At 31.3% G+C, this 24,109-nt stretch overlaps 5 protein-coding genes across 14 annotated transcripts; 3 read left to right on the top strand and 2 right to left on the bottom strand.

The window, feature by feature from the left end:
• Positions 1 to 18: 18 nt before the first annotated feature.
• On the top strand, positions 19 to 6,536 carry Zmynd8 (Zinc finger MYND-type containing 8). Of its 6 annotated transcripts, none has more exons than XM_089084864.1 (9): positions 19 to 450; positions 514 to 887; positions 950 to 1,209; positions 1,487 to 2,050; positions 2,152 to 2,476; positions 2,576 to 2,756; positions 2,845 to 4,752; positions 4,833 to 5,012; positions 5,619 to 6,536. In XM_089084864.1, coding segments are annotated over exons 4-9 (3,042 nt in total). In that variant the 5' UTR covers positions 19 to 450; positions 514 to 887; positions 950 to 1,209; positions 1,487 to 1,604; the 3' UTR covers positions 5,621 to 6,536. The 6 variants fall into 6 exon arrangements, with proteins under 6 accessions (XP_088940990.1, XP_088940989.1, XP_088940988.1 ...); XM_089084863.1 differs by having other exon boundaries at positions 23 to 450; positions 950 to 1,037; positions 1,596 to 2,050; positions 4,833 to 5,128; XM_089084862.1 differs by having other exon boundaries at positions 23 to 450; positions 950 to 1,037; positions 4,833 to 5,128.
• Positions 6,537 to 6,879: 343 nt separating this feature from the next.
• Positions 6,880 to 10,054, top strand: Sar1 (Secretion-associated Ras-related 1). Of its 3 annotated transcripts, none has more exons than XM_089084871.1 (6): positions 6,880 to 7,033; positions 7,679 to 7,782; positions 8,446 to 8,565; positions 8,895 to 8,960; positions 9,132 to 9,367; positions 9,498 to 10,054. In XM_089084871.1, exons 2-6 carry the CDS (start codon positions 7,740 to 7,742, stop codon positions 9,612 to 9,614), a joined length of 582 nt encoding a protein of 193 aa, XP_088940997.1. In that variant the 5' UTR covers positions 6,880 to 7,033; positions 7,679 to 7,739; the 3' UTR covers positions 9,615 to 10,054. The 3 variants fall into 3 exon arrangements, with proteins under 3 accessions (XP_088940997.1, XP_088940999.1, XP_088940998.1); XM_089084873.1 differs by lacking the exon at positions 6,880 to 7,033 and adding an exon at positions 7,049 to 7,167; XM_089084872.1 differs by lacking the exon at positions 6,880 to 7,033 and adding an exon at positions 7,234 to 7,524.
• Positions 10,055 to 10,941: 887 nt separating this feature from the next.
• On the bottom strand, positions 10,942 to 13,506 carry Hibch (3-hydroxyisobutyryl-CoA hydrolase). Its single transcript, XM_011641520.2, has 8 exons — positions 13,349 to 13,506; positions 13,170 to 13,263; positions 12,846 to 12,913; positions 12,515 to 12,756; positions 12,200 to 12,441; positions 11,558 to 11,774; positions 11,292 to 11,479; positions 10,942 to 11,230 (listed from the first exon to the last, which is right to left on the bottom strand). Exons 1-8 carry the CDS (start codon positions 13,349 to 13,351, stop codon positions 11,085 to 11,087), a joined length of 1,200 nt encoding a protein of 399 aa, XP_011639822.2. The 5' UTR covers positions 13,352 to 13,506; the 3' UTR covers positions 10,942 to 11,084.
• A 565-nt stretch (positions 13,507 to 14,071) lies between these two features.
• LOC105428917 (uncharacterized) lies at positions 14,072 to 18,921 on the top strand. 2 transcript variants are annotated; one of them, XM_011641522.3, is made up of 10 exons: positions 14,072 to 14,456; positions 14,679 to 14,813; positions 14,931 to 15,073; positions 15,581 to 15,731; positions 15,834 to 16,072; positions 16,233 to 16,293; positions 16,371 to 16,489; positions 17,031 to 18,184; positions 18,270 to 18,383; positions 18,758 to 18,921. In XM_011641522.3, exons 2-10 carry the CDS (start codon positions 14,714 to 14,716, stop codon positions 18,777 to 18,779), a joined length of 2,103 nt encoding a protein of 700 aa, XP_011639824.3. In that variant the 5' UTR covers positions 14,072 to 14,456; positions 14,679 to 14,713; the 3' UTR covers positions 18,780 to 18,921. The 2 variants fall into 2 exon arrangements, with proteins under 2 accessions (XP_011639824.3, XP_088940994.1); XM_089084868.1 differs by lacking the exons at positions 14,072 to 14,456; positions 14,931 to 15,073 and having other exon boundaries at positions 14,677 to 14,813.
• A 979-nt stretch (positions 18,922 to 19,900) lies between these two features.
• On the bottom strand, positions 19,901 to 23,383 carry LOC105428988 (Type III alcohol dehydrogenase). Of its 2 annotated transcripts, none has more exons than XM_089084869.1 (8): positions 23,159 to 23,383; positions 22,584 to 22,692; positions 21,837 to 22,100; positions 21,395 to 21,627; positions 21,065 to 21,298; positions 20,684 to 20,846; positions 20,226 to 20,507; positions 19,901 to 20,091 (listed from the first exon to the last, which is right to left on the bottom strand). In XM_089084869.1, the coding sequence occupies exons 1-8, from the start codon at positions 23,209 to 23,211 to the stop codon at positions 20,008 to 20,010; spliced, it is 1,422 nt and encodes a 473-aa protein (XP_088940995.1). In that variant the 5' UTR covers positions 23,212 to 23,383; the 3' UTR covers positions 19,901 to 20,007. The 2 variants fall into 2 exon arrangements, with proteins under 2 accessions (XP_088940995.1, XP_088940996.1); XM_089084870.1 differs by lacking the exon at positions 23,159 to 23,383 and adding an exon at positions 22,780 to 22,798.
• Positions 23,384 to 24,109: the final 726 nt, after the last annotated feature.

The raw sequence follows: 24,109 nt of genomic DNA, 5'->3' as shown, positions 1-24,109 counted from the left end.
TGGTTATCGCACGCACCACGTGACCGTGGTCACATAACCTGCGGACACGCACGGAGCGACGTAGAAGTTGCGGTGTAATCAGAGCTTCGATCTGTCACATTTTAATCAGCGAATCCGCAAACGAGGAGAACGTTTCGCGTTTACATCATTGAGGCGATTTGATGATTCCATCGATCCAGTCGCACGATCTAATTTCGCCTCGTTTTCAATTGAATAGCGAGAATGCCACAATCAGGAAGAAATTTTTCGCGAGGCCGACACGATGTAATGCGTTACCTGAAGATCATCGCCTTTGTCAGGATGTGTAGCTGATTAATCGAACGAGTCTCCTAGGCGCGACCGTTCGATTTTCGCTGCTGTCAATGGCAGGCACGATGCTTCATCTTAAAAAGGGAAGACTCCGTCATCGATAATAATCGATCGGAAATTTTCGAAAGAAAAAAGAAAATGGTAAGTCATGATAAACGATGCGTTCTTTGGAATTCTTTCGCGTTACATTTTCTGCATTTCAAGTGAGATCGAGGCTCGAATGGGAGAAGAAACGGAGCGAGTAGCATCGGAGAATCTCGAGAGACGTGTGGAAGATGCGATTGAGAAGAAATCACGCTAATCGCTACGGATTGTATGGAGACATGAATAATATCTGTCACTCGTGCGTTTGACTTCTTAGGCTTCTAATAGAAGCGATCTCTTGATGAAGGGCGGATAGAAAAACACGGGATTGAAAAATAGGCGAGAGACGGACGGAGCGTCACGTGATCGGGACGCGACGTCAGGGACACCATCGATGGGTGGCGCCAGTGTACGGAGAGAGAGAGAGAGAGAGAGAGACGGCGAGCTTTACTAGTGTGGTGTCGAGTCGAACCGAGCGGAACAAGAACAAGACAGTAAGTGATACGACTCGATTGACGTTGGGATACGACGTTCGTTAACGTTTGCAATCCACTAGGCCGCGCTAGGAGCGATTTCGAGGATATTCTGAGACGGTCAACTACACGATCAGGGACGCATCCTAGGAATCCTAGAATCACCGTAAGGTAAAGGATCTGTTTACGCTCGACATCTCGTGCGCATTCGCGTGCGTTCTCGCAGTACCTTCCACACGCTGATACTTTATGGTTGCGTGGATGCTAATATCTCACAATTGAGTTTGTACCCGGGATGGGTGAAGGCTTCCTGAATTACCTCTAGTAATGCAGCAGTTTATAGGTAATCTTGCAGGCATAAAGTTAACGAAATAATATTGTTACCGTTTATCTTTGTATCAGTATTAATGAAATAAATCTATATCCATACAGTCTAGTTTAATAGTTTATTATAATAGCTATTATCGACTATATTGCTGTGATAACATAAGTACTGTTTGTATAAATAGATAATATATATGGATCCATATGAAGCATATATCTGCATTAATAAGAGACCTGTTCGTTTTAACTGAATTTTTTGTACGATTCATCTTTCCTCTTTATCTCTTTATGTTTAGAGAAAAAAAAGAGGAAAGATGAACGGTGCAAGAAGTTTAGCTAGAAAGAGTAGGCTTAATTTTTTTTAAACTAACTGAATGAAATCAACTGGACGCATTGTTACAAAAGGTGATCAAAATGGCGTCCCATGAGAATAGCGAAGAGTTGGTAAAGTCTTCTGTCACAGATAAAGCAAGTGCAACGGCACAATCAAAGACAGATGAGAAAAAATCACCAATTACTTTACCACTAGTTCAGCATAAGCATGAGCTGAATAATACAACCGATATAAAAGAGAAGAATTCAATATTAGATACAACCGATCAAAATATAATACAAAAAAATAATTCAGAAACGAAATGTGAGGTTCTGAATGTAAAAAATGAAAATGGAGAAGATTTAAAGTCGTCGATAATTGATACGAATAAGCAAGACGATGATAAGATGGAAAAGAAACAGGAGACACAAAATGTAGCCTTAGAAGCAAAAAATACAGATGAAGAAAGGAGTATCAAGAGTGAGAGTGGTAAGGATACTTCGACTAAGGAAGGAACCGTTTCAAAACGAAAGCGAAAACCTACAAGGTTAGCATAGAATATTACATCTTTATAAAAATTTACACTTGCATAAAAAACAAATAATTTTGATATTATATCTTAGATGTAAAAAAAATTGATATTTCCAGCAATCCGACGACGATGGAATCTCTTATGGAGGAGAGTGGGACTAGAAGCAAGAGGAAAAAGCTGAAGCCTGGCAATGATCGATTTTGTTGGCGATGTCACAAAGAGAAGGTTGATGCTTTCTGCACTGCCTGTCCTCGTTCATGGCATCGCAAATGTATAGGTGGTATGCCATCATCCTTGGAGAAGTGGATATGTGGAGAATGCGCTACCATCTTGAAAGCAGAAAATGCTGAGACGCGTTCCTTGGCTATGGCACAATTGTCAATCGATCAATTGTGTATGTTGCTCAAACATGTGGTTGAGAGGTTATGCGATTATCCAGGTGTACGTATATCCTCTTATTAAGTATTTTATTAAGTATTGTAATGTCATTGTAATTCATTTATTTAGTATATTTCTAATTAAATTCTATTTTTTATACAGTCTGAACCATTTTGCAAACCAGTGGATCTCGTAGAAGTGCCAAATTATCTGGATTATGTTATTAAACCAATGGACTTAAGCCTGTTGGAATCAAATGTACAATCTAAACTTTACGGCAGTACCGATGCGTTCATGGCTGATGCAAAGTGGATTCAACACAATTGTATCGTGTTCAACACATGTATGTAAACTCATTGTCCTTTTAAATTATACAGATCATGAATATTAAAATTGAATAGACAAAGTTTATTCACTGTTGATATTTATAGGTGGCGGAGTTTACACAGACACATCGAAACTGACAAATGCGGCAAAGCAGCTTATTAAAGTAGCACGTCAGGAAGTCTCGGAGATCGAAGCCTGTCCCGATTGTTATGCGCACGGTCGGAACTTGTCGAGGCCTCAACCTTCGTGGTTTGTCGAGCCCTGTCGTCGACCGCATCCACTTGTATGGGCCAAATTGAAGGGTTTCCCGTTCTGGCCAGCAAAAGCAATGCCTCGCGTGAACTCTCAAGGATTCGTAGACGTTCGCTTTTTCGGTGAACACGACCGTGCTTGGGTGTCACCAAAAGATCTCTACTTGTATTCCGAAGAGCCACCCGCACCACAGCCTCGTAAACGGAAAACTGATATGGACGAATGTGTGCGAGAGATCACTCGGCATTGCAGAAAACTGGCGCTTATGTTCGGCCAGTTCAAATTTGCACCGCCTAAAATCCAGTACAATCCAAACGATCCAATGCAGATACAGCTAATGCTACCGAATTACAATCCTCTAGAACCTAATAATCATTTTTCTAATCCTGATATTTCTCCAACTTCTCCAAAGAAAAAACTTCCTCAGAAAAAACGGAGTTTCATTAAAGGTAAATTACAGAGTGAAGAGTCGATTGATATAAGTGAAACGGATATTGATTCGAAACGTAATATAAAGACCATTGTTGACCGTGAAAAGCAGAGTGAAGCTGCAGCGCCAAAAGTACAAAAATTAGATATTGATGTTAAGGATACTTCAATCTCACAGACTAATGTAGATAGTAGTACTAGTAAATTAGATAAGAAAATAGATCAAGGGGTAAAATCAAGCCCTCAAGAACTTGCTCAAAATAAAACAATGAAAGATGAAAAATCAAGAAATTCGAAGACATCAACGCTTCGAGCAAGTAGTCTGCCTAAGGATAATATCACAGAAAATAACAGGACAAGTCCTAACACTAGTATTAAGAACAATTCACAGAAAACGAAGAATGCAGTAAAATCATCTACGGAAAATTTGCCTAAACTTGCTATACCACCGACCGATATGACTATGACGCGAGTGCAAAAGAGAAACCTTTTAAAAAATATTATTAATCCCAAACTGGCTCTCTCCCAAATGGAAAACGCGAAGGTTAGTACGAAGAATACAAAGAGTAAAGTGCTGAAGCCAAAAACGCGGATTGTTGATAAATTGAATGCAGAAAAAGAGTTAAACTCTGCTTCCGCGAGCAAAGAAAATGAGAAATCAAATTCGAGCAAAGTCATGCCTAAAATGTCTCTGTTGAAAAATAACAAAGAATCATTGGATACACAAAAGAGCATACCCGACATTTCCCAATCGCCGCTCTCTACTGCACCAAATATGACTGTCATTCACGCCGTTTCACCGATGAATCCGATCATTCCCGTGACGGATAAATCCGTGGTTCTCATGGTGAATGAGAAATCTGACTTTACGAAACAAACATCGACAGTCGATTATCAGAGTAAGAAAGATGTAATCACCGACAAGATGACAAAGGAGGGACATCAGAATTCGCCTTTAAAAAGGGAAAGCAAGGCTAGGAAAAGTCTCCCTGTTAGATTACATGGTTCACAAAACATTCAACATCCCTTACCAGACACGGATGAAACCGTTCCAATTTCTTCAGTTAGACGAGAAACGTCGTCCACATATCAATTATTACCTCCAGAAGCCGGGCCGATTAGCGCACGTTTGCATCATGATGCGCACGAACTCGCGAGAAAAATGGGCCATTTGATGGAAGAGGCATACAAGGATTTGGCTCAAGAAAGCAGCAATGGTGAGAATGGTACTGCTGATAATTATCAGTCGACGATATTTTTCTTGCGGATGCAGATTGAACATATGAAATGGCAACACCAACAACAATTAGCTGAATTGAAACACAATGCCGGTATGTTCCTATTCTCTCTTGCAAAATCGTTCGACAGATAATTATTGCAAAAACACCTCAAGAAATGTTATAAATTTCAGATCGTACTCTGCGTGAGATGCGCGCGAGTTTAGAAGCGGAGAAACTGCGATCAGTCGAGGAAGCTCGCAGGGAAGTCGAAGAAGAAAAGATTCGATGTATTGAGGAGACCAAGCGGAAGCAATGGTGCGCCAAGTGCGGACAGGAAGCAATGTTTTACTGTTGCTGGAACACTGCTTATTGTAATTATCCGTGCCAGCAGTCACATTGGACAACACACATGCAAACCTGTTCCCATTATTGGCAGCCCACGTATAATGCCATTGCAAATTCGGATGCAAATCCGAATCTGCAGCAGGTAATGCCAGGCAAGCGTGGATCGTAAAATTTGAATTTGGAAAATTTTAAATAAGTTGTAACGTTGATGTAAACGCTCAACAAAAAAAAAAGACTTGAAAATTTGATAACTTGAAAATTATGTAATATAATACAAACATGAATATTACAATACTATTTCAATTTTATTCTATGTAAAAAGAGCTTTTCTTGTTTGTTTAATTTGAAGGAAATATTTGAAGGAATAATTAACATTATTAATTACATAATATTTGTGAGAAAAATAAAAATGTGAATGAAGAAATACTGTAGTCTAATTTGATAATCTGTATTTGTTTATGCAAGTTATGTTTTGTTTGTTTCTCTCGAAGTTTAATATTCAGGATTTAATTTATAATAATTTATATTATTGATACTTTGGACGCTTCAAAGATAAAATTGATCCTAAATTGTTTTTATAACGCGATAAAAGCACGCAATACTGCAATAATTTAAATATATTTACGTTTCAGAATAACAACACAGTGCATGATTCGACGGGCAAGACATATCCTGTATCACCCAGTAAATTAAGTGGGATGCCATCGTCTACTTCATCTCATAAAAATAAAACCAATCCAAACGCGCTGTAGACAAATTGTAACTTATTTATCCAATTCGATATTGGTGCAAATAACATGAACAGATAATATTGTAGATAAATTTAATATCTGCAATTAAGCAAATCTTTTGATTCAAACAACTAAAACTTGTACATTTCACAATCTGACATCGTGAATGTTGTATGTAGCGAATTTCTTTTTTTTTTAAATTCCTTCGCTTATGCGATGTAAATAATTGTAGCAGTTACAATATTCTTGTAATTTTTGGCACCATGTCGATACATTAAGTTACAAATAGCTCGAAGATAATACAAACTTTATTAACATTTGTAATAAAATTATTAATTTTCTTAACGGTACTTTCTTAATTTAAGTGTTAGAAAGTATTAATTTAATAATTATTGTAGAATAGTATTATAATTCATTATATAGCGTTATATGAAAAATGTAATAAACTACGAATACGCTTGAAAAAAGATATATTAAGATATGAGCCGATAACACATTTTGTAATATCATAATTAGCATAAATATGAGCTATTTGAGTTTTAAATATGAGCTATTTGTTTTGAAATTCGATAACGTTACTTTTCTAATTACACATTTCATAACTTCTCTGTTTCTCGTTCTCTATACACACACTTGGAAGACGTCAGATAAGATAAAAATTATTTTTGCAATAAAACCTCTCAGTGCTTCTGACATAAAGATTGATGTTGTAAAGCAGATAAGTATTTATAAAAATTTTTTTTTCTCGATTAACTAGTGCGCTAATTTATAATGCGAGAAGCAAATAATTTTCAACACGTTTATTAATAAAAAAATTAAATTATCAAGCAGATGTGAAGTTTGTACTGAATATGCCTTTAAATTCTGAATGCTCTTTTTCATAAATTAAAAGGATAAAATATGTCAGGATAGGATCTACTTTTTTACTTTTATTCTGAAAAATTTCTTTTTCAGAATGATTATTAAATTTGTAATTTTCTTGTAGAAAAGATAGCTTTGTGTTTTGAGAATTGGGATGTTTATATATCATGTGACACGAAACAAAATTAGCATATATGTAGAGAAAAATTAATAATAATAAAATAAAAAATAGGCTTATATACGATTAGAAATAGGATGAAAAAAAAAAATAGAGATGTTTTAAAGTTTCGCGCTTATGATGCAGCAATCATTTCACAGCAATATGGCGAACGGAAGTAGACGTCATCCAGTGCCAACTGCCAGCCAACGGGGCTCTGTGGTCGGACTGCTCTTTCTATGGGAGGAAAAGTACTTTTCTCCGTCCCCGCGGCCTCCGTACGCCTTTTTCACAGTGGGTACGTGAAACATACGTCGACGTAGGCTAATAATAAGCCTCCAGCTATCGCTTTTCAACGTGATGCGCGTGATTCCCCGAATGATCGGTCGCCGATCTCGTGTCTCATCGATTCACGAGAGGCTATAATCGTCTGTCAGTAAACGAGAAAGAGAGTGTGTATGAGAGAGAAAGAGACAAAAATCTGGTGTGTGAGCTGTCGTCTTGGGTTCATAAATCACCCATCAATCATATGGCAGAGAAGAATAGTGAATCGTCATAAATTCCACATCGCAGTTCCGCTCCGACTTCGGCTGCACTTTTCTGTACCTCTCGCGTGTTAAAGTTAAACAAACGTCTTAATTAAGCTGTCAGCAGCGGGGGGGGGGGGGAAGAAACACGAGGTCCCCGGGCAGGTGGAGAGAAGTGCAGCCGCGAGAGGAATTAAATCGCTGGGACACGCGAGCGAACGCGTGCGACTGTCTCGACGACGATCACGCTCACGACGTACTGGTATCTGTCTTTACATTCTCTCCTCATACCGCTTTCTCTGCGTTCAAGGTTGCGAGAATAGATTTAAGAAGAATCAGTGGCGGTCGAGTGTCGGTCAATCGGTCACGCTGCCAGACAGTGGTATCTTGTTAACTTGCCTTCACTATTGTTGCAGAGTCATTCGTTAGTTAATACGTACGCAGCACGGTACACGACGTATTATCGCAGCTACAAATATGTTTATTTGGGATTGGTTCGCCGGAGTACTGAATTATCTTGGTGAGTACAACTTTTCTCGCATTAATTCACTGCTATTTGATAATTCAATGATTGAGGAAATCTCAATCTGTTTACAATATCATAATTGTACTCCATTATAATAACAGTCGGAGCATTCAGAGATTATAAATATCTGTTGTTAATAAGATTTTTTCACTGGAATGATTGTCTAGAATTTAATTTGGAGTAATATTCATTGGGGTAATATTCATTGAATTAGAGTTTTCATTGAGAGAACAATTATAAAATAAAACTCTTTTTGTATCATATAACTCAAAGATAACAATAATCCTCCTTCATTCAAAAGAGATTTTTTTAAAAAAGATATAGGACTCTTTAATAATCTTAAATAGCATTTGTATTTATAAATCATGTATGACTCTTTGTAGTAATATTTTTATTTGCATGAACTATAACCATTATTTATAATCTCGTATACAAATAAACTATTTTAATTATTTTTAAAGGAGTAATATTATTTATTAGATAAATATATTTAGTATCTAAATGAATGAATATAGAAATTATAAAAAATTATTGATTTATTTGTATGATTTCATGTGACATTCTTTATTAGCAACATTATATCTCAAAAAATTATTTCTAGTTTCCTGTAAGTTTGTTACATGTTTGTTACATTTAATCTTTTCCTGTTGATTTCAGGATTATGGAAGAAGAGTGGCAAGCTCCTCTTTTTAGGTTTGGATAACGCAGGCAAAACCACATTGCTTCACATGCTCAAGGATGATCGTTTAGCTCAACATGTGCCCACACTACATCCAAGTAACTAACTTTTATTTTATTTTGTGCTTCTAAGTTTCTATCTAAATAGATAGACAGTTTTTATTTTATAAAAATATATTTGTATATATGTTTGCATGCACTTTACATTTATACTTTTATGAATTTTTCTTAAATGTTTTAATCATTTTTCAATAAAAATTTCAATTTCCTTGATACATATAATGTGATTAAATATATACATATATCTTTACTTTTACTTTAAACTACAAGATATAAAGTATTTTTATCATATTACAATGAATAAATAATAGAAATAAAAATATTTATTGTTTATATTAATTAATTATAATTTTCTTTTTATATTGTAGCATCGGAAGAATTGTCTATCGGAAATATGAGATTCACAACCTTTGATCTTGGGGGTCACACTCAAGGTATACAAGAATTCTATATATATATATATATATATATATATATATATATATATATATAATATATATAATATATATATAATAAAAATATTTTATAAAAAACATATGTATATTAAAACATTTTTTTTTATAATTGAACAATTATTTATACCTTTGCAAATCATATCTTTGCAGCACGTCGTGTATGGAAGGATTATTTCCCAGCTGTCGACGCGATAGTATTTCTCGTCGACGCAAGCGACAGAACAAGATTATGGGAATCAAAAGCAGAGTTGGATGCGTTGCTAACTGATGAGCAACTCAGTGCGTGTCCGGTTCTCGTGCTAGGCAATAAAATTGACAAACCATCAGCGGCTTCAGAAGATGAGCTCAGAAATTTCTTTAATTTATACGGACAAACAACAGGAAAGGTACGACTACACAAATCCGAATAAATACGAATACAAATTCTACTATATTAATAAAGCTACATTAGTAGATTGGCAAAAAAAGTTTATGAATAGAATTTTTATTGAGAGATGCAATTGTGAAAACTTTTAGGGTAAAGTTGCTCGCAGTGAGATACCCGGCCGTCCGCTAGAACTGTTCATGTGCTCAGTTTTGAAGCGACAGGGATATGGGGAAGGCTTCCGTTGGCTTGCACAGTATATTGATTGAACATATATATTATTATACGCATGACAGATTCAACAGTTTCATCATACATTTCCCTTTCCTATGGTAACGATGCCGTTACCAGAACTGTAATCTTCACGTGTATTCAGCAGTAGGAGAGGAAATACCATTTCATCGAAAAAAAAAGGACAAGCAGTAACCAAAATTCGAGACGATTTTCACAACTAGACACGAGATGAATATTATCGAGAACATTGTACATGCGAAGAATAGGATTAATTTCCTTTCTTCGACGTTGATACATGGAAAATCCGGCAAACACAATGTCTCTTTATCTGGATACTTCGAGTCCCATACATATTCCGTGAGGTCCTATCATTTTACGAGTCACACATATTAGGGGAATGGTCATCGAACGTGCTGAAGAATGAAATAAAAACGTTTTGATAAAATAAAACTAATAAACTATTTAAGAATTCCAAGTGTTTTGTAGATTTATTTTTGGTGATTTATTTTTAATAATGTTATACGTAATGAAAAAAAAGTCATGATGCAAAGTAATGTATCACATGTGTCATAATTTCTGAAAATTTGTAAGTTTACAGCATGTATAATTTATCAAAGTTGGATTGATTTGTTAATTGGTGCTCTTTTTCTTCTCTTTATTTAAAATGTAAAACTTAGAACCATAACGACGCTGCTGAATGCTGTTTTATATTTAATTGCTGTTGTTTATCTTTGTTTTTTTTTTACCTATACAATTTTCTATTTGTGCCAATGTTTTATATATTATTTGAAATATTTCATTATTCAAAAGACGTGGGATACGTACAAATAACTTCCCTTTAGGAAACAATATTACAAAATCTATTAAACTTAATTGAAATTATTGAATAGGACTATTACCATTTTTTACCGTTTTTACTATTACCATATATACCATTTTTTAGATAGCAAATTGCGAAATTGTGTATCTTCATTTTAGCTAATATATTATTTAAAAATTAGCATACCATGCTTAATATTTCAAAATAATTTTTCAATTATGTATAATGGATAAATTAATTATTAATTATTGTTATAAATTGAAATTGTTTATAATTATGTAGATAGCGGGAAAATTTTGTTAATTTTTATGGTGAATCTAGTTTATAACGATTCTGGAGTTGTTTCCAAAATAAAAAGATCAAACTTACAAACACAAAAATAAATATTTTACGTGATACTTAAGTTGTACTTACGTTTGTTTCATTTATTTTATTCTGATGAAACATTTTATATATTACATTGTACATTGTGCCATTTGTAAAGTGGCTTCTGATAAATAGATTAATTTACGAAGAGAAATATAAAAAATTAAATCTGAAAATCATTAATATCAACAATTTTAATATAAATCTCATCTGTACAAAATTAGAGTACAAAAATAAAACCTGTAAGGACACATTTTCATAACAGTACATTAATAGTATATATATATATATATATATATAAAAACTTTTCTCTTAATTCCTATAGTTTGCTGGTGCAAAGCTGTAATTCTTTTTCCATAGGAAGTGCTGCAAATCGTTTATTTATATATTCATCTGTAACATCAGTTAAAGACGTCGATTTCCACACTGGTTTCTGATCTTTATCGATTAGAAGTGCTCTGACACCTGAAATTAAATTAAAATATTGGTCCAAAAACAAGTGCACAAATATACCAAATTCTATTACCTTCAAAGAAATCGTCTTCTTTGCTTAGGGCAGAACATGCCAATCTATATTCAACCTTTAAACATTCCGCTAAGGATTTTCCACTTCCTTCATCAATCGCTTTTTTAGTAATTTTCAGTGAAGATGGAGATACTTTGAGTAATATTTCCATATTCTTTCGTGCCCAATCCGAATTGTCCTTCTTTAGCCTTTATAAAGATTACACAATGTTATATTATAGATAAAAAGATATTCATTCGATTAATTTATATATAGCTGCATTTTACCTCTCAATTATTTCTTCAACAGATGGAGCAGAAAAACAATTTTCTATCTGCGACATATGAGGCGCCAAACTAAATTCATGATTTAATTTCGGTTGATACTTGTTTAAAATCAATTCAATGTCAACTTCTCGCAATGTTAACAAATCGCATTTCAAATCAGCGAGTTTTTCCGATGGCACAAAATGTGTCGCAATTCCAGCAAGGAGAACGTCGACACCTGGACGAAATATATATTCATAACAAGGTTGGATAGTAACTGGCTAATTAATCAGTTAAAGTAATAAAATTACAAAGTTAGTAACTTAATTTATTAATTTTATTTACTTTTTAGAATATATTGTAACTTTTTAATGTATTACCAAATAACAATTTTATTTTATTTCGTAATCGTTTTATCAATAAAATTTGATGTTTTATAGTCTAATATAAATAATATTTTTAAAGTTAACTTTTAATTTAATTAATATTTTAATGTAATTTTAATGTAATTTTTAATTAATTTTACTTTTTTACTCATGCAATTTTTGTAATTCAATTTTATAGACCATTAACTTTAATTTGTTAGTTAAAAATATAAACCATTATTTATCCAACTCTAATTTATAAATATATAACATAAATATAAAATGTAATCCAGATTACCTTTCAACCTATGTCCCGTCAATCCTAAGTAGATACCTAGTTTTCCTTTCATTCTAGATAGAAAATAAGTCGCGCCTACATCAGGAAACAATCCTATTGCTGTTTCTGGCATTGCAAAGAGAGTTTTTTCTGTGGCAATTCTATATTTGCCATGTATAGATAATCCAACACCACCTCCCATTGTTATCCCATTAATAATAGCAATATAAGGCTTTTTGTATGTTCCAATCAAATGATTTAAGCTGTGAACAAAATCCCTTTATTCATATAGATAAAAACACATTTTATTTCTTAAAATGTGTTCTTATGACTTACGTATATTCTCTTCTAAAAAATTCTTCACCCTGAATATTTCCTTTTGGGTCATTCAATGCCAAGACAAGTGATTTGACATCGCCACCTGCACAAAATGCCTTGTCACCTGCACCCTCTACTATTACTAGTTTTTTCGAAGATTCCCATTGTTTGAGAATGGAATATATCTTTTCAACCATAGGCAAATTTATAGTATTCAATACCTTAGGTCGATTCAAAACTATCACACCATTATCATCAATCTATTTAATATATAACATATAATATAAATCTTAATTTCAAAATAACACTAACAATAAAAATTTTGATATATAACAATGTATAAACATACATCTTTTATAAGAATCTCATCATCCATGATTGTTTGTGCATTGACTCCTTCCTTGGTGTTTTTAAATGCTAGAATTAAGATTAATTTTGAATCTTTGTGATTAAACTTTGTGTTAAAAAGTAAATATAAAAATAAAAATATTTTGCGTATTTTTTTTTAATTATACAACATAAACTTATGTGCTAAGAAGAAAAATTGTTACTTATATGTGATAAATAAAAAAATATTTTATGATTTATAAAAATACATTATCTCTTTTATGTGAAAAAAAGAATAAAATTATTAGTAATAAAAATACCCGAAATACAAGAATTGCAGCCTTACCTGAGATACCTGTCGTTGATAACCACCTAACAGTAGCACGTGCGACTGTAGAACTGATATTTGAAGAATACAATTTTCTTGTAATGTTTAATATCTAAAAAAAGGAATACGAAAAAATTTATGGATTATTGATCCAATCATATACCCAATTTCCAATTTATACTTCAAATTGAAATTACCATATCTGTAAGTGTTTTAGGACTAATTAGCAACGATATAAAATCTCGAACTGCTGACTATTGCTGACGCAAAACGCAGACGTCCCACGTTAGTGTCGGCCCACAATAGGTGATTTAAGCTTTAAGAAGTAAGAAATTGATCAATTATAATCGAATATAAAAAGAATAATCGACTATGATTGGTCAATTTCTTACGGTTTAAAGATTAAATACTTATTGTGAACCGACACTTATGTATTTAAACACCATTGCATGTAAAAAATTTTAGTCGTAAGACGTAAGCAAATTGACCAATGACATTCGATTATTTTTTGGATTGTAAAGAGGATAGATGAACTCTGATTGGTCAATTTACTTACAACTTTAAGATACTTTAAAGTAAAAATGATCATTCAGATTTCACTATTCTGTTTAATTTTGATCATGTAATCGCTAAAAATGAGTGTCGAGCGTCAGCATGAAAAGGCACCTTTACAATTATGATTAAAATTTTTTCACGCAATGGCTTTCACAGATGTAAATATATAATATAAATATATAATATTAACTGATAGTCACTGCTAGTATTGAAAATACATAGTTCGTGTCATATGTTATAAGAACGGTTATTCATAATTGTCACAGAGCCGTATTAAAACGTATTAGTATATTAAAACGAACTTACTTAAGAAGTTTTTTTTTTATAAATTTATACTAATTACATTGACGAATTATTCAACTATTATGTTTTCTGAATTCAGTCATTTCCAACTGTAATAAATTAATAATCGCTTATTGAACGTTTTATTCTGCTGAACGCAGTCATTGGTTCTTGCTTTTAGTTCCTCACCGGTCCTAAATGTATAAACCAATCATATTAAAGAATCTTACAACAGTCACAAAACTTTTTTTTCTGCTGAACATAGCCGTCGTTTAGTTTTCTATTCTTCCATATTTATCTTATCCGTATTGTGCCTCGTTAAAAGTCAGAACAGAAAAATCAAACTCAAAAAAAGGACGAGGTATCGTTGTGATATTCATGATCATCATGTTGGACTGATCGCTTGCGAAGCAAAAGGATATCTAACGACGATTTTTCTGTACGCTAGAAAAGTCGGAGAGCTACAAGGTAAGTATCCCCAGAATTATTAGAAGGGGGATGCATATTGTATTTTTATCAATATTAAAGTACGACAATAAGATTTATTTTACGTAATTTTCGATAAATTTGGATATGTTTCGGGTAATTGATTCATTACCTACAGTAAAATGTCAAAAGAGAACGATAAAATTTTTAGGATACAGAAACAGTCACTATAATTTCTATTTCATTTGGTTGTCTTTATATTAGATTCGTTGGACGAGTCATCAAATAGTAACTGCAACATGCCGAAAATGCCGATTCGAAAGGCTAAAAGAGTTGGCGTGCTTACCAAAAGGACGCAATGCTTGAGGAGACATTACAAGGAACAGTCTTATAGACCATGTAAGAGAATTAAATTTTTTCAGTGAATTTTTATTCATCTCATGTTTTTCTCAACATATTTTTCTTGATATTTAACTAATCACTTATCATTTAATTAATAAAATCATTTTCTTCTAGTATATGAAAAAATCAAGAACAATAATTGTTATTTGGCCAAGGCACTTTCAGAAGAGAAACAGAACAATCAATCATTATTTACACAAAATATACAGCTAATTGGAGAAAATCAACAATTAAATCTAATATGCGATACACAGAATGTAAGCATGTATTGTCTATATTAATTGATTGAAAAAAAGGAATTTTATATATATAAGGAGATGATTTTGTAAAATGAAAACTTATTTATCAAAAGATAGAAATAAAGGTATAAATTTGATTATAAAATATTTGAAATTATACAAAGAAACATACATTGAAAAAGAAAAAAAGGAAAAAGATATTTAAATGTAGAAAAGTATTTAGATATTTTCAATATTATATATATTTATATAAAATAGGATAAATTTTTTATATAAATTTTCACAAAATTTTCTTTTATAAAATTTGATCTTGTGCTTATTTATAAATTGAAGAAAAGTAGAAATAAGAATTATTCATGCATATATCAGATGTTTTATCATGATCAAAATGAATTGCAATTAAATTAAAACAGATGAAATATATTTAAATTATATTTATATATCTTTTATTTTTAAATTTTGATTTGTCTGTTTTGATTTGTCTTTTTCTATAATTTTCTTAATTAAATTTATTGTCTGTTCTAGACTGTGATTTCCAATGTTCTGACTAATGCAAAAGAAGTATTGAAAATGTTAGTCACAATGACTGGTTATATGACAAATACTATCTCTATGTGTCAAGAACTTGTTGCTTCCAATGCTACTGTTAGGTTGTCATCTACTACTCTAGCTGGAAGTAAGGAATCTTATCTTAACTTTTCACAATCTGTATTTTTGTTTATGTTCTAGATCATTTTATATATAATTTTTATTTTCATTTTATTGAAATATATTTTAGACAAAGAGTCAACCAACAGATTTTCAACAAAATCGCCAGCTAAAGGTGTGGTAAAACCTATGGTAGGTGGGCACACTATTACTAAGCCCACGATTAATTTAAGCCGAGTTAATATGGAAAATATTAATATATCAAGACTAAGTGATATACAAGAAGTAGCTACACCTAATAGAAGTCAAGAGATTAATGATACTAGATCACCAATTACCGTTCCTTTAGCCACTACTCCTCTTAGATACGTATGTATATATTTATTTTATATTCTCTCTTTCTCTCTCTCTCTCTCTCTCTCTATATATATATATATATATATATATATATATATATATTTAACTTATTTATATATGTTATAAAAAATGACATAAATTGAAAGATAATGAAATTTCTAAATATAATTAGGAAAATGGTCGCCCGTGCAGACTACCAGAAAGAATAAGGATCTCTTCACCCAGAGTTAATGGTATAGTATATTATAAAAACATTCTATATTTTATCATTAATAATATTATAATTATTAATTAATATTTACATATGCAGAAAACGAACAAAGATTAAGAAGAAAAAGAAGTCATCATTCGAAAAGATTATCGGTATCCTTTTCGCGGTCACGAAATAGATGGTCCGATGAAACTCCAACAACTGCGGGACATATTACTGTAAGTATAACTTATAGTAAAATTTAAAAACATATTACTGCGAAATATTTAAATTGTTATTGTAGGAGAGTTATTTCTATATAATGTATGCCCAATATTTATTTTTTAAACAATAAGAGATAAATATCAGCATTGTTAAATATCTTTATAAAAAAAATTTTCAAATATCACAAAAAAGTTATTTTTTTTTATATTAAAAACTTCAATTATTTGCGATATTAGAAATCTGACGTGCTGGAAAAATTTTGTTTCAACATCCAAAAATCTATAAGAAACATTTTATCTGGTTCAAAATAATTTTTTATTGTAAATTAATATAATCAATTTTATTACTGATATTAAGTATGTTATTTCGTAAATTTGTAAATAATCCATTGCGAAAAATATCACTTTGGTCAAGATTTAAATTTAAATATCTCTATTCTTTTCGCGATAGATGTCTTTACCAATTCAATCACAAAGGCAATTTATTTTTTTATCTCGAAATATTGCATGTATTTAAATTATTATCGCAGTAATTTTTATTATAACTTCTTTACAGATAATTGGAAGCCAGATTAACGTTGACAATCAGGAAAACAATGATGCGCCTCAAGATTTATCAACTAGAAATATCACAGTGCCAGAATCGCAATCTACTAATTCGAATGAGGAAGAGGATGAGACGCATGCAAATACATCGAAAAAGGATTCGGATATTCAAATTAATAACAAGATCTCTAATAAAGATTTTAATAGGAATTTAAATTTAACAGAAAACTCGCGACTGTCGCGGAATAATACTAGAGTTTGGGAAGAAGAGGATCCGTTAGAGGGTCCAAGTTGGCTGTTTAACAATACTATACCATCACGGGATAATGAACCAGAAGAACTCGATCATGTTAATGTCTCCGACGCTAACAATAATACATCTCGAATAATAATGTATGATGGTTCGAACGTTACAGACAATAATATAGAAGAGATATCACATTTAAATGAATCTATAAACAATACGCCAACTTCGGGAAGAGGCGTTGCCGATGACACTGAGTATAAATCTTATCTGCATGAGGACATAGATAGTAATTTCTGCGAGATACTTCCGACAGAATCTATATACAATCATGAGAGAAATTTAGATAATGCAGAAGACAATGTAATGAAATTTACGAACTTTGTAACGATGAGACAAGAACATTCTGAAGCATTGGAAGACTTTACATTGTTGTTGCGTCAACCAGCACAAAACACGCAATTCAATATCGACGAATTACGACTGCCTGTTTTAGAGGACTCCGCGATAAATGATTCCTCAAGAATTAAGAATGAAATTGATTCCGAAGTAACCGTCACAATACCAAGGGTTACAAATATTCCAGTAGCATCAGTATCAAATCGTAATTTAAATCAATCCGAATACGATCATATCACAATAAAACTGCCATTAATCGTTATTAATGATCACAAACGAATGTCAACATCGCTAGAGAAGAATCATTCCAAAAATAAGAAATCGAAAACATCAAATATGGAAGAACAAATGAAAAATTCTAAAGACTCGGTGACAGTTAACAATAAAGTGAAGAAAAGAAATAAATCGAAGAACAGTCGAGATCCGAGCACAGCAAAAGTCGTATTGGAGAAGTTAAATGAATCTCATGTTAAGCCGAAGATATTGACACCTAATGATACCCAAAATGCTAATAATCTCGAGTATGTATAATTATATTACATAATAAAATATTTTTTGTAAGTCGTAAGTTGCACAATTTCACGTTTTGGATTTATAATACTACAGAAAAGAATCCACGTTCGAGGAAAAAAGTCCACAAAGCATGGAAAGCAATGTATGTGCGAATCGCCCTAAACGAAGAAAAGCACCAATAAACTTGACAGAACCTAAATTGAATGTGTGAGTAGACATTTTTTGATCAAAATTCATAATTTGATCAATTCATAATTTTTTTTTAATTGAAAAATTCTTCTATCTTGTACACATCTTGTACACATATATTTTTTTGTTAAAGATGTATCTTTATCTCTGAGTCATTAAATTGCAAGTCTACTAAAAATAACTGCATTTGCGATACATAAGCAATATTTATCTTGAATTTACACACACACATATATATATATATATATATACACACATATACATACATACATATGTAATATTTTTTAATTTACAATTATATATATATATATATATAAATAAAATTAGGTATCTAAGATTCTGCCTTGCTGAGTATGACTTGTATTTCATTTTGTTATATATTTGTTTTATAGGAAACTGAGACGAAACAAGTAAAAAAAGCTGATACATATAATCAAGGTATGATGAAAAGAATACTACTAGAAGTTATTTCTTTTTCTATATCTATCAAATTTTGACAGATTAATATAAAATTGTATGATGTATAAATTATATGAGTAATTGTCGAATTTTAAAATGAACAGTGTTTGTTAGTTGATACATTCGAATATTTGAATAGGAAATTACAGTTAATACCATGCTATCACGAGATAATGAGCCAAAAAAATTCGATCATATTAATGTCTTCGATGCTAATAATAATACATCTCGAGTAATGTACGATGATTCAGGCATTACAGATAGCAATATAAAAAAGACAGGTTTAAATGAATCTATAAACAATAAGCCAACTTCGGAAAGAGATGTAGCATATGTTGATACCTAGACATTCTATGTTCTGTTTGATGTTCACACGTTATAAGCATCATTCTAACTTTATTATTCGTTATATGCCAAAGGAAGATGGAAATGCTTATAGCGTTTGCTCAAACGGAACATAGCCTCACAGGGATTCCTATACTCCTCCTCTGATACATCGTACGTACTGTAATTGACCTTTATATTGCTATTTTACGCATCAATACGTACAAAAAGCGTATCCATATATCTTCCTTCTACTGATACAATATCATTCTTTTGTATTCCGCTAGAATTATTTTAATAAACATAGCTATGGGTGTACATTATAAGTTAAATATTTGTTCCCTTATATTATATATGTGTGTTGTTTCATAATTCAAGATTACAATGTTCAATTTCTGTGCATTTTATTTGAGTGAGGAAATCAAATATTTTACAAATAGGCCGGGTTCTATTCTAGAATAGGACAAAGTATATAATTACTATAATTTACGTTGGCGTAGTAGATATCTTCCTTAGGAATGAAGGAAGTGCCGTTTATTTTTTCAAATGTGGAGTGATAGGATATTAATAAGGTTCTTTTATTATATATTTTCTGAATATTGCTGAAAAATTGCGAGATTTAAAGTTTCGCAAATATGTAGAATGAGGGCCGGATTTGAACTTTGTACCGCCGATTACTAATCGGCCGTTCTAGTAACTTTACGAATATATATTAAATCCATAATTGATTACAATTATATTAAAATACATGCTTTTTTAAAAATAAAATCTTATTTTTATTGTATAAAAATTTTTATGTGTTACAATTTATTTATATACAATTAACAAAATGTTTATCTTGTTAAACGTTTAATAATTATCAAAAAATGGTGAATGAATTTTCAAATAATTGTGCAAGATCCTCTTCAGACTGCTCACGTGGCGCTAATTTGGTAATTCGATGCTGCAAAGAAAAGAAAAAAATAAATTTAATATACGTTTTTAAAAGACAGAATGTAAAATATTGGGGGTTACTATGTTTTATATGTTACTTTCTTTTGTTTAGTAAAGTATATGTCACGCGTTAATTATATTTACCTGAGGCAAAGTGCCCTGAATTAGCGTAGGAATGTCTTCTTTCTTAAAACCAAGTTCTGTCAAACCATTTTCGATTTTCATAACGCGCATGTATTCTTTCACCGTGTCGGCTAAAATTTTGCCCGCATCTGCTCGTTTGGCATTTTTGATGTCTACACCGAGCAATTCTGCAGCTTCCAGATGCCTCTCTGGACATGCACTTCCGGTAAAGGAAAATACGGCTGGTGCGGAGATTACCACAGATAAACCATGAGGAATTATAGGATGATCCTTGCTATATCCCTAAATAACATTGTGATATACAATAAATATATAAAATAAACATTAAAAAATTTTACAAATATTTAATTATATTTAAGATATAAAAAATAATGAAATCTAAAATATATATATATTGTGCAAGTTAAAATATAGTGCTATAGTAAAAGGATTATATATAAATTCAAATTTGTAATTACTTTTGGTAGGAAGTTTCGAACGTTTCCACTAATAGGATACGAAAGTCCATGACAGAGATGAACACCAGCGTTTCCAAAACCAACGCCTGCCATTGTACTTGCTAAATGCATGTGGCTCCTTGCTTCCAAATCGTCTTGATTGTAAACTGCTCGTTTAAAGTATCTGTGTAAGCAATAAACTATTATTGAGATTTAATTCTAAAAAATATCTAAAAAAATTATTAATATAAAATTTTGTGATTTTATTTTTCTAATTTGTGATAAAAATTTAATCACGAAAATTCTTTTGATCTAGACTATATTTTTAAAATAGAGATACGCAGATATACATAATTTGCATAATTTGGGTACATAATTTTGCATAATTGATTGATTAATTACTTGCGCATAACTTGAAGAGCGTATCTCGCCCAGACATCACTGACAGGATTACTGCCTTGATAAGCTGGTCTCAGAATTGGATTCGATGGGCATGGTGTCCTTTCTGTATAGGGTATTGCCGTGAAAGATTCCAAAGCGTGACAAAGCACATCGAAACCAGAGTAAGCGCATACTCTCTCCGGTAAAGTCAAGGTATGTTGAGGATCGATAATTCCCAATGTTGGGCGCAGAGATCTACGATTAATGAATTAATTTTTTTATATTTTCCTTTTCCAATGATATATATATATATATATATATATATATATATATATATATAATGAATATTACCTATTTGCGATACCCGTTTTGGCCTTCAGTGGCCGATAGTCGAAAATAGATACACCAGTAGTCTCGGAACCGGTACCAGAGGTAGTCGGAATGGCGATGAGTGGTTTTAGAGGGATCTGAATTGGTTTTCCTTTTCCAATTGGCGCATTTACGTAATCTAAGAATTCGGCATCTGGATCGCAGCTGTACAGATTTGCCGCTTTGCAAGTATCCATCACGGAACCACCGCCAACCTGTATTAATATATAATCGAGATAAAAAAAAAAATTACTTTAAAAATTAATATATAAAAATAATGTATATGTATTACATATTACATATTACATGTATTATTATATGTATTACATGTAAATATTTATATGTATTTTACAAAGAACGCGATATTAAGATATATCAAAACTTTATCTTTTTCTATCGCTTTTATCACTTTTTGCATACGTACCGCAATAAAAGCGTCGAAATTCCCCCGCTTAGCAAATTCGATTGAATCCTGTAGGCTTTTTTCAGTTGGTTCCACACGTACTTTGTCATAAATTTCGAAATGAACTCCATATTTGGAGAGACTGTTAATAGCAGTTTTCATAGGGGCTAAATTTATCAAATTAGGATCCGTCATTAGACAAGTTTTCTTCGCTCCCAAATTTTGTATGTCCATTCCTAATTCTCTTGTTACTCCTATTCCATATCGCACTGTAGAACATGCCATCTAAAATTATAATAAATTTTAATAATTAACATAATGTATAAATTAATAGAAATCTATTATTACATTTTTATCATCAAAAGTCTTAATGATAAGAAAATAAATAAACTATTCAAAGAGGTTCAGTCTTTTATATATTCTTGACGTTACTAAAATTTTTTTAAAGATATATATTATATTTGATCTAAAATAAAATTTTTTTATTTTACCTAAAAATTTTGTTATAAAATAACTTTGTTAAAATATTTGTATTCTATCTCATACGATACGATACGATATGATAAATTATCAAAATTATTAAAATTATTATCAGAAGTTTGAAAAGCAGTAATTGAGTATGGTTGCTTTAAAAACATTTCTTATCTGAGTACACAACGTATGCAGGAGGTCTTTGATTTCATAATCGCTCGGTGTGATAAAATCAACGCATTAATAAGCTTGCAAGAAAGATTGCTAATAACTTCTTTCTCCTTATACAAATTGTACCTCAAAGGCATATTCTTTGTCGGCCGCGACGTTTGTTGCAGTGCTTCGAGATTTCCCGTGTTCCTGCACACTGGTAGCTCCTGGATTACCATGCGCTGGACATTTGCATCTATAAATTTAAAGCAAGTTCAGTTTTAAATGTTACGATCCGCATTTGCCATTAATACTTCTGTTTTTCTTCTCAAAATAGATCTACCGCTATTCAGTTAATAAATCACGCGCTGCTTTTATAAATTGACTTGTGTAGATTCCTCTTACTGAGATTGTCATCAATATCATAATATTCTACCATCATATCGCTTCTCTTTCTTATATAATGCTGTCGAAAAGAGAGGAAAAGCCGATGGAAATGACTTTTATTTATTTTAATAATGTTAATAATATTCAAAATATTATATTTATAATTGTTTATATTTAATGCTAAACAACAAGTGAAAATATATTTTCTAACTAAATTTATTTTTATTATATGTATATTAATTTATGATAACATTTTGTGATTCGTTTGTCAACGTCGCTATTATATTACTTCTTTTTTTTATATGAAAATGTTTAATATTCGGTGATTTACTTACGATTGAGATGAAATGACTTGCAGAAGATCAATGACTCGTCGTCTCGGCAGCATTTTAAATATTTTTTAGAAATAATCGTCAAAAAAAAAAACGTAAAAGTAGCACTAGTTGAAATAAATTTTAGCAGGTCTTTCGAATAGAAATATTGTGAAGGAATGTTCTCTATGAACTCCAGAGCTTTACTCCCAACTTGATATCGTGACCAGTCTGTATTCCCCCCTCTTTTGCTACATGTTTTCCACTTGCGTCTTTGATGAGGTGGCTGTGTTATTCATGTGTTCGTTATTCATATATATGTGTACAGGGCTGTATCAATAGAATTTTATCGCTATTTGCAGTTAATTACTCAAGATAAAAAATAATTTCTTGTCTGAAATTTCAATTTTTAAAACAAAATTGTTAACATTTCAATTGAATGGCGTTTATACAGAATTTAAAAAGAATGAATAAAGCATGTTCCTATAAAAAAAGGAATATTTAAAAGAAAGAAATAAACGTTAGAAGTCAAGAATATTATTACAATTTAATAAGAAAAATATTCTGTCTATTACATTTTTATTAGATTAATATTCTATCAAGACTCAATAGAAATATACAATTTCTAAAATATAGATTTTAATGATTTAAAATTTTTAAAATTTATTTAATTAAGTTTTTAGCATTAAAATTTATTTATAGTTTAAATAAATTTATTAAAAGCATTATTGAATTTTTTCATATTAATTCAGATTAATTATTAATTCCGAAATAAATATAAAATTCTAGGATTTTTCTTAAAAAGCTGTGTAAATAATTTAATGTAATTTTTAAAATATATAATAAACAAAATGTAGTATACCTGAAACATTTTATTTATATTATATGATATATTTATAATATAATGTTATAAAATATTATATTACTTTTATAGACTACCTTTATAAACAGAATAGATTTTGAATTTTTCAATAA

Source organism: Pogonomyrmex barbatus, unplaced genomic scaffold (assembly GCF_055798465.1).
Source record: "Pogonomyrmex barbatus isolate J1 unplaced genomic scaffold, ASM5579846v1 scaffold9, whole genome shotgun sequence".
In the NCBI taxonomy this organism is placed as follows: Eukaryota; Metazoa; Arthropoda; class Insecta; order Hymenoptera; family Formicidae; genus Pogonomyrmex; species Pogonomyrmex barbatus.
The sequence above is the reverse complement of the archived record's forward strand: the minus strand, read 5'-3'. Positions and strand labels throughout refer to the sequence as shown.

What these genes read in the sequence shown, in the direction of transcription:
- Zmynd8 (XM_089084863.1), top strand. Translation starts at nt 1,605, where the DNA reads ATGGCGTCCCATGAGAATAGCGAAGAGTTGGTAAAGTCTTCTGTCACA. An exon ending in GGTTATGCGATTATCCAGGT is followed by an intron (nt 2,477 to 2,575) that starts GTACGTATATCC and finishes TTTTTTATACAG; the next exon opens with TCTGAACCATTTTGCAAACC. An exon ending in CAAATCCGAATCTGCAGCAG is followed by an intron (nt 5,129 to 5,618) that starts GTAATGCCAGGC and finishes TTTACGTTTCAG; the next exon opens with AATAACAACACAGTGCATGA.
- Sar1 (XM_089084871.1), top strand. Translation starts at nt 7,740, where the DNA reads ATGTTTATTTGGGATTGGTTCGCCGGAGTACTGAATTATCTTG. An exon ending in TCTTGGGGGTCACACTCAAG is followed by an intron (nt 8,961 to 9,131) that starts GTATACAAGAAT and finishes ATATCTTTGCAG; the next exon opens with CACGTCGTGTATGGAAGGAT. An exon ending in ACGGACAAACAACAGGAAAG is followed by an intron (nt 9,368 to 9,497) that starts GTACGACTACAC and finishes GAAAACTTTTAG; the next exon opens with GGTAAAGTTGCTCGCAGTGA.
- Hibch (XM_011641520.2), bottom strand. An exon ending in TTTTTTAGAAGAGAATATAC is followed by an intron (nt 12,442 to 12,514) that starts GTAAGTCATAAG and finishes TTTTGTTCACAG; the next exon opens with CTTAAATCATTTGATTGGAA. An exon ending in AGAAGACGATTTCTTTGAAG is followed by an intron (nt 11,231 to 11,291) that starts GTAATAGAATTT and finishes ATTTAATTTCAG; the next exon opens with GTGTCAGAGCACTTCTAATC.
- LOC105428917 (XM_011641522.3), top strand. Translation starts at nt 14,714, where the DNA reads ATGCCGAAAATGCCGATTCGAAAGGCTAAAAGAGTTGGCGTGCTTACC. An exon ending in CCACTACTCCTCTTAGATAC is followed by an intron (nt 16,073 to 16,232) that starts GTATGTATATAT and finishes AAATATAATTAG; the next exon opens with GAAAATGGTCGCCCGTGCAG. An exon ending in CAACTGCGGGACATATTACT is followed by an intron (nt 16,490 to 17,030) that starts GTAAGTATAACT and finishes ACTTCTTTACAG; the next exon opens with ATAATTGGAAGCCAGATTAA.
- LOC105428988 (XM_089084869.1), bottom strand. Translation starts at nt 23,211, where the DNA reads ATGCTGCCGAGACGACGAGTCATTGATCTTCTGCAAGTCATTTCATCT. An exon ending in ACAAAGAATATGCCTTTGAG is followed by an intron (nt 22,101 to 22,583) that starts GTACAATTTGTA and finishes TTATAATTTTAG; the next exon opens with ATGGCATGTTCTACAGTGCG. An exon ending in AAAACGGGTATCGCAAATAG is followed by an intron (nt 21,299 to 21,394) that starts GTAATATTCATT and finishes CATTAATCGTAG; the next exon opens with ATCTCTGCGCCCAACATTGG.